The following is a 14,648-nucleotide window of genomic DNA, read 5'->3' as shown; positions in this document are numbered from 1 at the left end:
AGTCTGATAGCTGTGTCATTGGCGATCAAACAGAATATGGCAGTCCATTGCGAGGTCCAAGGTGAGTGTCGGGGGACAGTGGAAGGTGATGAAGCAGAGGGCAGAACCAAGCTGAAACCGGCCATGAGGCGGAGATGAATGCTTCCGCTTCCTTCTGACCATGAAGCCAGATTCATCCGCATTTTCGTCCTCTGCTGTCTCATGTGCCTGATGTGTGGGTGGTACTGGCCTCTCTCCAGCACTGTGTGGCAGTGACACCTCAGAGCCTGGAGGTGGAATGTCTGCCGCACTGTGTGACACTGACACTTCAGGGGGGAGATGTGGATGTAGTGGTATGCAGCAGCATGCATTGGCCCCAGGTCTTGTGGCAGCAATGCCATGAGGATGGTTTTGAGGTCATTGTGGAACCCAACTACCTCTCGCTGGTGTGCACCCATGGCAGCCGCTCTTTCCGCATTGGCCTGCTCCATGTTCTCCATGAGCCTCTGCATGAGTCCCAACTCCCGGTCGGGCTCGCTGGAGCCACTCTGACTAGACAGTAGTTCTTGGCTCAGAGTCAAGACTCTGGCAATGTCAGCCATGGTTTGCTGGAGTGCATGGAGTGGACTGTGGGTGTCCGATAGGGACTGTTGGTGGTCCCTGATGGGACTTAGACACCCACGTATTGCATCTAGTTTGTCTGCCATGCGGTCAAAGCCCACCCGTACCTGTTCAGCCAGCTGCTCCTGGCATCCCAACACACGGCGTTGGAAGGCCATGTGTTCTTTGTGGGGGTCCTGGGAGGCAGCCGTGGTGGTGGGTGCTGCATGCTGTGTGGTCTGTGCAGGGGGTGGGGTGTCCCTGTTGCAGCTGGACTGCCCTGCTCCTGGAGGTGGGCTGCGGAGACTGTCAATGAACTCTAGGAGGGCGTCGGAGTCAAAGCTGTGGCGGGCCTCTTCGTCTTCAGAGAAGAGAATTTCTGGCTGCTTTGCAGGAGCTGTTGACTGTCCCTCTGCAATGTGAGGGGGAGATGCAGTTTGACAATGTGTTCGCATGTATGTTGTACATCATGGCTGTTTCGAGGGGCTGCCTATTTGCTGCGGGACAGTGGACATTTTGACAACATCACGAATGTGTGTTTGGACTTGTGCATTGTCTACTCACATTTCCCTGCAATGCAACTTGTAATTGGCCAGTGTCGACACCCAGTGGGCGCCAGTTGTGTCCTGTGTTCTCTTGTGGACGTGTTGGGGTTTGGGCCACTTTGTTGTCAGTGTTGATGTGCTCTGCATGTTATGTTTGGGTGCTGCATTGGAGGGGTGGCCCCTGCTGCTCTGATTTGCTGCCCCTTATCACTTTCATACGGTGTGCCTTTGACTTCTGTGCTTGTAGAGTGCTGACATGTAGCATACTTGGGTAAATTGTTCTCTTGGTGGGAGTTGGGGTCTGGGGCATGGTTTGTCCACAGATGTGCTCAGCTCAATTGTGCATGTGTGCCATTGTGCCCATCTCCCCCGTCCCCCAAGTCCCTGGTCGCTACTCACCCTGGTGCTGTTGTGTCTGGTCCTGTTGAGCAGTGTCCGGTCCCCTGACTCCTGCCACCATCTCCCCCCTGATGACTGTGGACACCATTTCCTCCATGTCGTCCAGCTCCTCCTGTGGCGCAGGACTCCCACCTCCAGTCTGCATTGCTGCCTTCCGGTTGTTGGTGAGTTTCAGCTTTGTTTTGCGCTTGATGTCATTGCAGCGCCTCTTGACCTCTTCCATTGTCCTCTTCAGCACTCTGACTGCATTCACCTTGTCCACGATGGACTGCCATAGTCCATTATATGTTGCCAATGACACAGTGGAGGTGACAAACAGTAGTTCCGTTAACTTCCGTTATCAGGATCCTCTTTTCGTGCGGACTTCTTCTCCTTGCCCTTCCCTGACCCCGAGATCCCAGGCAGGTCCTCAGGGGGGGTTGTGAGGTTCTGGTTCTCCTCCATACTTGCTCTGGAAACATCCATTGTGCTTGGCTGTTGTTTGGCATTTGTTTGTCAGTTTTTTCTTCTACTTTTATGTTGATTGTTCCCACCTGATGTGTGTGAAATGTTGGCCTGTTGCTGGTTTTCGCTGATTTTTGTATCGCGATTGGTCTCATCATAGCGTTTTTTGTGTTCGCCTTTTGCATTTTTGCAGCGTGGCATTAATTTTATCACGGGCAGTTGACACATTATCTGGTGACTATCGCATGGTACCCACGTGTTGTGAATACCTGGTTAACACGGCGTAAATTTCCTATGATGGACTGCGATGTTGAGGGCTGCGTTAAGTAACTTTTGCGATGATTATCACACGTTCTTGAGAATTTACCCCACTGTGTCCATCTGTAATGGAACTGGTGCTCATGTATAGCGCTCTGATACCTTCGGGTCTAGTTTGGGCTATATAAAACTCCACAAAAAAATGAAAAATCTTGCAGCAACAATGCATACGCTGCAATACATGCTCCTTTATTGCATTTTTTTATTTATTTTTCAAACCTTGGCCAGATTCGTACTTTTTAAGTGAGCACTTCTCAAAGAGTTTAAATAAATATATGGAAAGTGTGCTAATAAACAAAGATGGAAAGAAGACAATCTAAATTGACAGTTTTGTAGGGTGCACTACATACCATTATTTAGGCATGCCATTCAACCTACACACATTTTTAGGAAGAGGTAAAGCTACAGGGAGTTCTCACTACATTACTAAAGAATATATCTCCAAGGTACTAAAACAGAACAGTTAAGTTGCTTTTAAAAGAACCCATAATAGTGCTAAACGAAATCCTTCAGTAATTCAGAATGATCACTGATATTGTAGGACATCACTCCATGTATGTTTCAGTAAGAGTATAGTTCCAAGATTTTTTTTTTTTAAACACTCTTTAAGAAATGTGTTTCGGACTTTCTGCGACCTGCTATATTTTGGGCATGCATGAAACATAAAAAACAGCCAGAGATCCTTCAATTTGTTAGTGGGCCCCTGTATGCGTCGAGAGACTCATTTAGAAAGACCTGGCTCTGAGATGCATGAGCGCGCATTCAAAAAGGCCGCCTCCCGGTGAGCTCTAGCACGTTTTTCGCACGTTTTTACTTTATAAAAATGAATTCTTGTCAGAAATTTCACTAAAGGAGGTCACTGCATGTATAAGGACCATACCTGCATTGTGGAGTAGAACACTTTGATTTTGAGTGACGGAAGTGGTGTTTATCAGCTCCTGGTTCCTTCTCCCAGCTCTGCCTTCAGGTACAGCCAGGCCTTTCTGTCAAGGGGGCGGAGTGATCATTCAAGAAAGGGCCTGGCTTGGGCCTAGCCACTCCCACAGCCCACTTTAGCTGCTACACCAGTCATTCTTAGGATGTCTCCACAACTTTCATTCTATTTTCTCATAAACTGCTTATTTATTTATAAATGTAATTCTTTTTTCAAGAAAATGGAAAATAAAAATTCTCTTCACAATAAAAGGAGACAGCAGGTTTCTCCTCCACCAATTAAATCAAAAGTGGTAGAGTCATCTGAACCTTCCTTGTCTTTAATACTGGAGGAAATTCAGGCACTTCGTGCTAATGCAAATACAATTGTGTCAGAGGTTAAAAAACGTACGCAAAGAAATGGCTAGTTTGTCAATAAAACCATAGGACAATTCAATTAAAATACAAGATAATAAAGTTCAAGTTGACGCTTTCACTCCACTTGCGGCGAAAATTTCTCCTATGTGCTTGCTTTGGTTGGACATGGAAAATCGCAATAGACAATATAATCTACGCATATTTAATTTACCAGAAGATGTTGAGGGAGCTAACTGTAGATTATATTTGGAGAATCTAATTCCTGGCCTTTTACAAATCAAATTCCCAGAAAAATTGAAATTGATAAGGCTCACAGGATTCTCTCCCATCGAAACCCTCAGCACACAAAATCGCGAAAAATTATCTTTAAAGTTTTTCGTCACCGCCATTTGGTTTTAAACAGAAAAGCAGCATGAGAAATCCCTTCACTGATGGTAATTGGGAATAAAATATTTATTCATCAAGATTTTTCCAAAGAAACTGTTTCAATTCGCAAGGAATTCACTGCTCTTCGTCCTCAGCTAATAAGTCTTGGCTTCAAATATGGTCTTTTTGATCCATCGACCATGCGCATTTGGAAAGATAATTTCTTGAAATCCTTTCATCGTCCTGAAGAACTGAGACACTTTATAGATCAACAGTCACAGCATTCAATGGATACTCATGTCTCTGCTACTTGATTACTGCCAGTTATGCCTTTTCTGACAAACTGCTGATATTTTCTTACAATGGGCTCCAACGGTTCCGGTCATGCCTGTAGAGCGTGTGTGTTTCACGTTTCACATTTCTGTCTTCTGTTTGTCGTTTTTGTCCATGTTTTTCTTTTCTCCGTTCCTTCTACTTGTTCTGGAGCTACATTTTTCTCACTCTCTTTACCTTTTCTTACTTTCCTCTTCTTGATCTCTTTTCTCTTTCTCTCCTATTATGGCTAATGTTCATAATCTTAAAGTAGTTTCATTAAATGTTAAAGGTTTGCGCCATCCAGTTAAGCGTACAAAGATTTTTGATTATTTAGGTAGTTGCAAAGCTGATATTTGTTTTATACAAGAGACTCATATAGATGACAAAATCCTAGATTATATGAAGAAAAAGTGGGTTGATACTATTGTCTCTTCTCCTGCTAATGGGAAAAAAATGGTGTGGCTATTCTTTTTGCAAAAAAAGTACACTGTCAAATTTTGAGTAAAAATTCTGATGCTGATGGTAGAAATATAATCATTAAAATTAAAGTTCATGATTCATTCTTATTTTTATTAAATGTTTATGGTCCTACTGCGGATGACCCTGTTTTTAGGGCTGATCTTACAACGGAGGTTCTAAAGTTTGGTAATGTTCCTTTAATTGTTGGAAGTGATTTCAATGTAATATCTGATCCTTTATTAGACAGATTATCTCTTACTAAATTTCACCCTTCTAAAGTTTATTATGCTTTCAAATCATTTATTCATACCACTAAGTTAGTTGATATTTGGCAATTACATTTCCCTACCGAAAAAAGTTTTACATTTTTTTCAAACCCTCATAATTCCCATTCTTGAATTGATTATTTATTAGTTTCCAGGCAACTAATTAATTCTGTAATTACTCCTAAGTTTGGTAACATTGATGTCTCGGATCATGCTTTGATTTCTTTTGTTTTGAATTTAGATTCAACTTTTACTAAGCAATCTAGATGGCGAATGAATGCAGGCATAGCTTTAAATGATTATAACAAACCAAAACTTTTATCCGCCATTCAAGATTATTTTGTACTCAACCCTAAAGGTTCTACTTCTATGATTAATAGATGGGATGCCTTTAAAGCTTATATTAGGTGTGTAACCATCTCTATTATGGCCCACAAAAATAAAATCAGTAATGCAAATGTTAAAAACCTACAAAAAAAATTGCGAAATTTGAACGACTTTTTCTTACATCTAACAGCCGCGGTCGGTAGTAGGAGTAACTGCAGGGCGGTGATGTGGGGAGGGGGAGGGACAGGGTGGGGGGTAGTAAACTATGGATTACGGAGGTTTACAGGTAAGTTAACATATAAATTAATAAAACGAATTTCGTTGCGTGCACTGCATCCCCAAATGCGAAGCTGTGCACGCAATGAAATTCGTTTTTATTAATTTATATGTTAACTTACCTGTAAACCTCCATAATCCATAGTTTACTACCCCCCACCCTGCCCCTCCCCCTCCCCACGTCACCGCCCTGCAGTTACTCCTACTACCGACCGCGGCTGACATCTAATGATCCTCAATGTAGATTTAAACTACAAAAACTTTGTTATTAGTTTAACTCAATTCTTAGTAAAAGAGCTGGCATTCAGATTTCTAATACTAAAGCCAGATTTAGCTTTAATGCCAACAGATCTGGAAGACTTTTAGCTAATTATTTACGCATAAAACAAGATAAAACTCAAATCAATTCAAATCATGGTCCTAATGGTAAAATTGCTTTATCTCATAAAGAAATTGTTAATAAAGTTTTGAATTTCTATTCTAATTTATATAATAAGCCCAACTTTCAGGATGTTTCCTTAATTGATTCTTTTTTAACTACATGTGGATTACCCAAGATTTCACAATCAGATAAAATTGGGCTTGATGCACCCATTACTAAGGATGAAATCTTATCAGCCATAAAATCTCTTTAAAAAAATAAATCTCCTGGTCCCGATGAGATTCCGGCGGAATTCTACAAAGAATTTCAATCACAACTTTTACCTTTTTTATTTCAACATTTTACGTTTTTTGGTTCTACAGGAATTACCTCTGGTTCCTTTACTGAAGCTTTAATTATTGTACTTCCCAAGCAGGATGAAGATCCCACTCTGGTGTCTAATTATTGTCCTATATCTTTAATTAAACAAGATTGTAAATTATATGCTAAAATACTTGCTACTAGATTAGGCCCTATATTAGATTCTATTATACACCCTGAACAATCTGGTTTTATGAAGAATAGATATTCTGCAAATAATACGAGAACTTTGCTACATATTATTGAACAAAGTTCTACTTTACCTTTACCCTCAGTAATTTTGGCCTTAGATGCTGAAAAAGCTTTTGATCAAATCCATTGGCAATTTTGATTTCATACCTTATCATCATTTAATTTTGGCGATTCTTTTATCCGCATGATTTCAGCTCCATATTTTGCCCCCACTGCTCGTGTATTTATCTATGGCCACGTTTCGAATCAATTTTCCCTTTATAGAGGTACAAGACAAGGATGTCCCCTTTCTCCGCTTTTGTTTTTAATTGGCATTGAACCTTTCCTTACTTCTATAAGAAAATGTGATAATATTAAAGGAATCAATATTAAGGATGTTATTGTTAAAACCTTAGCTTATGCTAATGATGTGCTTTTATTTATTAGTGATCGTATATCCTCATTCCCCTCCTTATTGGAAATTATAGCAAAATATTCTACAGTTTCTGGATACAAATTAAATACTAACAAAACAGAATTTGTTCCCTTAAATATTTGTTGTACTCCTAATATGATTCTCATGAATGAAATTATTTGGCAAAAGAGTAAATTAAAATATCTTGGTATTTTATTTTCTTCATCTATAAAATCAACAATTACTTTAAACTGTGACTTCATTTTAAATTATATTAAAGACAAAACGTCCAAATGGTCATCATTACATATTTCATGGTGGGGTAGAATGGATTCTATCATAATGACTATAGCTCCTAAAATTTTCTACACCCTTTCTATGATTCGTACTCAATTTCCATTAAAGTTTTACAAATATGTTGATAAACTTCTTTCCAAGTTTCTTTGGCACAACAAGTCACCTCGTATTAGTTATAAAAAATTAAAAGTGCCCAAATATAATGCTGGGTTTGGTATCCCTGACTTTTATCTTTATCATAAAGCCTTTATTTTATAACAAAGTTCCATATGGTTTAATCACTCCTTTTTAAATAATCCACCTGCTTGGCTACATATTGAGAAATCAATAGTAAATCCATTTTCATTACTCACTTTGTTAACCATGTCAAACAATGCATAATTCGTTCATAAATCGGTTATTCTTAAAACCACAAAAATGATTTTTAATTACCTAGATTCAATTTTTCTATTTCCCATGAATAATATTGAAGACTTGTCACTATGGTATAGCAATGCCATTAAATTGAATAGAAATATCAGTTTCTGGTTTTCATGGATTAAGGCTGGTATTTTTTATCTTAAAGATGTTTATTCCAACAACACTTTCATTTCATTTGAGGCGTTACAAACACGATTTGGTTTATCTCAGTATGACCTTATTAAATATCAATATTTGTGCAATTCGATCTTATTCCAGCTGATTTATCAATTTATATTCAAACTGTTTCCATATCATCTCATGGTGTTTCTATTCTATATAAATAATTATCAAATACTTTAGGTAACAACATAGATAGATACTTTTTGGAATAATAAAATCTCACTTTCCTTGTCTACTGACACATGGAAAAATATTTGGCTTAGTAGTATATCTGGATGGTTACCTGTTTCACCTTACCAAACCAATTCTTTTATTTTGTTCAATTGTTTATGGACTCCATTACGTTTGTTCCAAGCTAAACTTCTTCAATCTGCAAATTGTTGGCATTGTAATATGCAACCAGGTACGTTACGACATATGCTTTTTGATTGCCCTTTAGTTTTTCAATTTTGGACTGAAGTTTGGGATATTATAAAAAAGATTTTAAAGATTCATGTTGATGTCTCCTACCAAATGTTAATATGCAAATCGGCTATTTTGTCACAGAACTTAAATGATTTAGAAGGTAAACTTTTCAATTTCCTAATTTCAGCTGCGTTGAAATCCATTACTTTCTGTTGGAAAGATGTTTCTATATTATCTGTTAGTGCTTGGTGGTCCTGGGTTATTTTTACGAGAAGAGGTGCTCAGTTGTCCATGAACGGGATTATTCATAATTCTAACTCTTATCACTCTTTTTGGATACCTGTTGATGTTTATTTATCCTCTTAATAGTACATTTATAGCTTGGTTTTCTTTTTATTGCAATTATTTCACACTAAGTTCTAAGATATAGTAGCTCTATTTATAGTTAGTGCATTAATTTTTTTATAACTGTTCCCTCCCTTCCTTCCCCCTTTTATGTTTCATATGAATATGTAACATTTTATTACCTATTGTAATTATTTTGCTGGTTTTGTAATTTATAAATTGTGAATCGGTATTTTCGCTATATTATATTTTTTCTGTATTTTCTATGTTTATTATCTATAAACAAAACTCAATAAAATATTTTGAACTTAGAAAGACCTGGCTCTAGCTCTAGAACCGGGCCTGACCCATGAAAGGAAGACGAGAAAATGATGGGAAAACAGATAAAAGAGACAAAGAAGGGATGAACAATAAGCTTCAACATTTAGAGAACTGCGCTGTCCAAGAAAAGTACATTAAAAAACATGACAGACACAGGCATCCCTCTGAATCACTTTGAAAATCTGATAATGTAATGGTAACATCAGGCCTCTGGTGACCTGGAATGATAAAGCATCACCTTGCACAGGCACTATGCAACTTGCTTTTTACAGCAATTTGGCTACAATATGTTGTCAAACACAACGTTGGCCTCTCTCAATTTGTCTTAAAGAACATATTTGTCAGGATGTGCAGAAATGGATTGACTGTAAACTGAAAAAATACATGTACAAAGCGCAATGAAGATGCAACTGAAAAGAGACCACAAGTGCCTAATCCACCTGGAGACAGACATTTGAGAAACACGAATAGAAGAAAGCCAATTTCTTTTAGTATGGCCACATAGTCATATTTATGGAAACACTACTGATATTACATCCCTGGTCAGCAGATATGTCTACCGCTTTCCAAGAGTGGGGATTGTTATACAGACATGACCACTTCCCCCCATACTCCCATTCAGAATAAATGAGACTTCAGTAATGTGCCTCTCCAATCAATCCAGAGTATCTCAATGAGTACAGGTTAAAAACGTTGTCCAACAGGACATACGTTGCCAATTACACCTCACTCAAGACTGAGCATTCAATGTCATCATAACATTCCATTCAGACACCACACACATTGTCCCGAGATTACAGCTCACAAGAAACACACATTTGCAGAAATCTCTTAAACTCCACTTAAAGTATTGTTACTGATAGTCTTAACTACTAACATACACCGATCGGCAGAAAGAGAAAGTAGACACAAGGGACACATATCCCAAACACAGAAACACACGATTGTGCACATCATGACAATACCCATACACAATGTCCTAGTGATGATACCAAAACAGGTACTAAAAGCAATAATCTCCTACCTGCTGATCTTCATACTGATGTATGCGCTACAGTGCAGCACCCCTAAAAACGAGGTTAACTGTGACACTGCATGTCCCAGCAGCATTGTGAGGATGAAGTGGTACATAGAATCACTGGTCTTCTTTCCTATACAGGAGTTTAAGCTACACAACAGGGTAATTGACACCACTTACCATTACAATAGTGACATCACCAGATGATTTCTCATATGCATTGCTAGTCTTACACGCACCCTCGGCCATGACCCCTAAGGTAATTGGAAGGGGCATGATACACCACTGGAATACATCGATAGCTATTTCACACCCCTTCCAGCACAAGCAGAAGCCACCTTCCGAGCATTTGCCAGGCAGAGTAAAAACTAACTGTGGCTACAAATCAACATCTGATCATCTGCAGAGCTGTAGAGCATAATAAAAGGTCAGCAAAGTACTGCAACCAAACACACAAGTGACTTGGGTAGACAACAGAACCACTAAGAAAACAAAACCTCCATCAGAAAAACTACTCACTGAATATGTATGCTAACCTCACCTCTGCTCACAACCACAGTGTAATACAGTTGCTACCTGCCCCACAATCCTCAAAGATGCACTGTGTGACCATGAATAGACGTATGCAGGGCCAGACAGGAATTGCATTACACCAGGCATTTATCCAGTGACCTTAGCCCTTGGAGGCCGGATTTGAAATCCCAGGACTGCTCCTGGTGCCTCTGGTAGTTTCCCCAGCTCCCCGAGGTTAATTACAGCAGGCACAGCGAAGTTTCAAGAGAGAAAGAAAGAGTAAGAGTGAGGGGTAAGGAAAGAGTACGAGATCAGAGAGGGAGAAGAGAGAGAGACAATGGATGGGTGGAAAGAGAGAGCTTCCACAATGATATAAAGGGAGCACAGCTGGTTTAGGCATTTTTGCTAGGGCTGCTTTTGTTTCACCAGTCCGGCCCTCCACGTATGACACACCTGTGACACCAGCTCAGGAAGGTCATTGCAGCAGAAAAGGACATGAACAAGAAATGTTCTTCCTGGTTCGACCCAGTGTGAAGGCTAGCTGTCTTTCAGAAATATATCAGAAATCTCTCTAGAAAGTAAAATTCAGTACCTACTGAAGAAATCGGTGTTCAATCACAAAACAGCCACATGGTGGAACACTTAGATATTTACAAATGTAAATCTTTCCGAAAAGCGCCTTATACCGTCACATGCTCAATTGATGACGATCACACAATTTCTTCATGACATATTGTTGTCTCTTTAATATGAGCTGTGGAAGGATGGATGTCATCTTATCAAAACGATGGTATTAAAGCTATGCTCTAGGGAAGAGACCAGAAGAGGAATGAAGCACCATAGAATAAGAAGCAAGCAAATGAGATTGACGAGAAATCTAACTATAGGTAGGCAGTGGTGTGACGCAAAGCCCACAGTAAGAATGGAATTGTCAACAATAGGTTATGGACAAGAGCTAGAAGCAATCTGTAAGCGAGACCTAAAAATTAAGCAGGGACTGAGCGTCAGGGGACAACAGAGTGGAGTGGATGAGAGGAGATGGAAGGTTTAAAAAAGACAAAGGCAGGCAATAAGAAAAGTCAAACCAATATGCAGGAAAATGAATTAGTGCTCTGACAGTCAAGTTTCGGAATGTGTTCATTCAACCTGGAAACCCCTTGGTAAGCTATGATAGTCTGATCTTCATAAATAACCCATTCCGATCTTCAAATCGCAGTAGTGGCATAACAATTACTCTTGTTACAGTTGCAAACCATATGTCCATCATTATTTCAGTTGAATCGAACACTAAAAAGAATTAAGGTAATATTTTCAGGCTCAGCAAAAATGACAAAAATAGAGAATCCTGTATTATTGTTTTACTTTTCAGAATCATCGTAACGAAGTCCTAAAAAATGGATAAGCAACATGATATAAGTATAAACCAGAAGTATTCCTATGTAGGTGACAGAAACACTTAAATTGTTATCTTAGTTAGTCTCTAACTGAGTGAAAAATTATCCAACCACATAAGGCTAGCAGAAATCAGAGACCAAGCAGCTAATTCCATTGTGAATGGTGTGATATCTGTCATGGGAAATGATAAATGGCATGTGAAGAAGTGGAAGAAGTATGGCATCATAGGAAAAATACCTACTTGGAGACGTTACCGTTGTCTCTTATTTTAGCATGACAAAGGACATTGGGGAGCCTTTGAGACACAAGTACTTTAATTTGGTCCACAGAACTGTAGAGTTTTAAATATCCCAAGTATAATCCAGGATGGAGACGTTGTTGACTTCTCTTCTGATAGTTTAGTATATCCTACAATGTAAACAAAATACGAAAGGTTTTACAACTGGTATTCTTAGCAATTTGATAGACATCTCAAAGAAACAACAATGTATTGCAATGAGAGTGTTCAAATTCTGCAGATGCAACCCAATGTATGCAAATGCACTCACACATAAATTGGGATCCAAATCTCCTGAGTTAACACATTAGACACTACGGCTGATTGTGTTACACCTTCCTGCCAAAAATCAATAGAGGCATTTTCCTCCTCTATGTGTGCTGCACAGTGCAGCAACATGCAGCACAAGTAGAAGGAGGACATAATTAGGAGAAATAACCACATTTCTCATCGTTATGGCTCTATTAGGATGGCATATCATTTTGACGCAATCCCAGGTTTACTACCCTTAGTTAATCTGGAATGGTGCCATAGTCCATGGGTGGATGTGTGGGAATGCCCACACTCCACCCATTGAAAATCTTCAGAATGCAGAGTAACGAAAGGGAGCGATTTTCATTGCCTTGCATTACTCTGGATTTACTAAGCCACATTGAGCCACGCAAGGTGGCTTAGTAAATATCATTTAAGCCTTTGCAATGCCTTGCGTGATGCAGTGGAAAGGCTTATTACATCTGGGCCTAAGAGCCTAGTACGTCAGAAGATTAGGGCACACGTTGTTTTGGTTAAGTGGTGTAATAGCATGTTGACAGTTAATCCAATGAAGAAACATACTTTAATAGATTCTGAGACAATTATGTCAACATGATAATGAGGAAAAAGCATGAAACTAACAGGCAAATTAGAGTCTGAGTGGGAAGGGCTTCACAGATAGTTTTCGTACAAATATTACATATTTTCCTTTTAATGATTATAAGACAATGACCTCCCTGGTTTGATTACGCATGCGTGGGTCTACTGAACCAGCTTCAAAACATGATCTCAAGCGTGCACTGCTCTCTTTGTGCAATCAGAAGGTGTTGTGTGCAGCGTAAAAAGTAAAGATGGGCTCTGGATGAATATGTTACTCCTGCTCTTTAAATTGAAAACGAAAAAAAGATGTGGGCCCCTCTGCATGTGCAGCATTGGCAATTATAGATTTATTTACTTTCTAAGTGTTTAATTGTACTCTTTGATTGAGTTTTGCGGTATGGGCTCGTCCATCAATCTATGCGTTCATCCTTCCTTTGGGAATGGTTCCCCCCACATACAGTTTCTATAATTCATACTTTTGGTAGTTCAAAGTGTTGATTTCTCCATTGTGAATATATATCCATCACCCTACGTACCAAAGTAACACTAAACCTTTATATTCAATATATGCTGTTATAGTTGTTGTTGCCACTGAGAGAAAAACAATTCCAAATGAGTATAATAAATGTACGCACACTTATAAATCCATACAAAGAACACTAGGTTCTCGCCTTCAATGTATTTGGATCCCTAAACTCTACCTTTAGGGGCAATCCAAGTGTCACTTTCATAAACCGACCAATCCTTGAATCTGGTAAAACAGCTGCTATGCCATCCCGTGGGTAATCTGTGTTGATACCACTTAGACACAGTACAGTCACAACTTGGCATTCAACATATATAGAGCCATTAAACTTTAAACCATGCAATTTGATGTTTAGGAATACTATGCTGCTTCTCTAGACCAAGTGTTGGCTTACTTTTCTATTTTCATTCTATTTTAGATATTACTGACAATTAAATGCAAACAAGGTATAGCAACACTTGCAATCAAAAAGAGTAATCACAAAATTATATAACTAATGTATTAAAATACATGACAAATGTAAATTAACTTTTATGTAATGTCTTACTGTCTTCCATTTTGCAACAACCCTACCCACCCTCACAAACAAATAACCACAAAGAAAGAACAGGGGTATATGCTTATTTGTCACTAGAATCACTGGAACATTTGCAAATTCAGTGACACAGAAAAACAAATTGTATATGTGATACAGGAGGCTTCCAAGAGGTTGTGGAGAATTATTTCACCTTAAAGAGAATGTGGGATGCGGTGTTCCCTCTTCTTATTTTCCTCTGTGTGCGGCAACACTATACTGCTGGTACACTTTTCTTGACTGTGTGCAGAATCAAGAGCAGGGATACGTGAGACATGGTGGTGAGCGCCCTATCATACTTCTTGGCAGTGAGGGGCTTGTATGGCAGAGTTAAAAGGCTAGAAAATTACAAGACAATGGGATTATAAAACAACTGTCAGCAAAATACGCAAGTGCACTTCTGCTTCGAACAGGCACTTGATTGAGAACTATATCCTTATTTTGGGCAAAATTGCTTGTTTGCACTGTGCGAAGATCAATTATTTCCAGATATGCTGAAGTTCTATAGATTGTTTTTTGTTTTTCAGCAGTTGCTTCAGTTCATCCCATTACTGCTTAGTTAAGTAAGTATAGTTATTAAATGATTGACAAACGTATTCAGTTGTAAACATGTTCACCCAATACACATTTT

At 39.0% G+C, this 14,648-nt stretch overlaps 1 protein-coding gene across 1 annotated transcript in view; it reads right to left on the bottom strand.

Moving 5' to 3' along the window:
• ANKFN1 (ankyrin repeat and fibronectin type III domain containing 1) overlaps window positions 1-14,648 on the bottom strand; it is a 1,480,122-nt gene that overhangs the window by 208,855 nt on the left and 1,256,619 nt on the right. The window contains exon 13 of the mRNA XM_085614412.1: window positions 12,030-12,196. Coding sequence (XP_085470538.1) covers window positions 12,030-12,196 — 167 coding nt within the window. The remainder of the gene's footprint in view (window positions 1-12,029; window positions 12,197-14,648) is intronic.

Source organism: Triturus cristatus, chromosome 7 (assembly GCF_964204655.1).
Source record: "Triturus cristatus chromosome 7, aTriCri1.1, whole genome shotgun sequence".
Classification (NCBI taxonomy): domain Eukaryota; kingdom Metazoa; phylum Chordata; class Amphibia; order Caudata; family Salamandridae; genus Triturus; species Triturus cristatus.
This window is presented reverse-complemented; position numbering and strand designations above follow the sequence as displayed.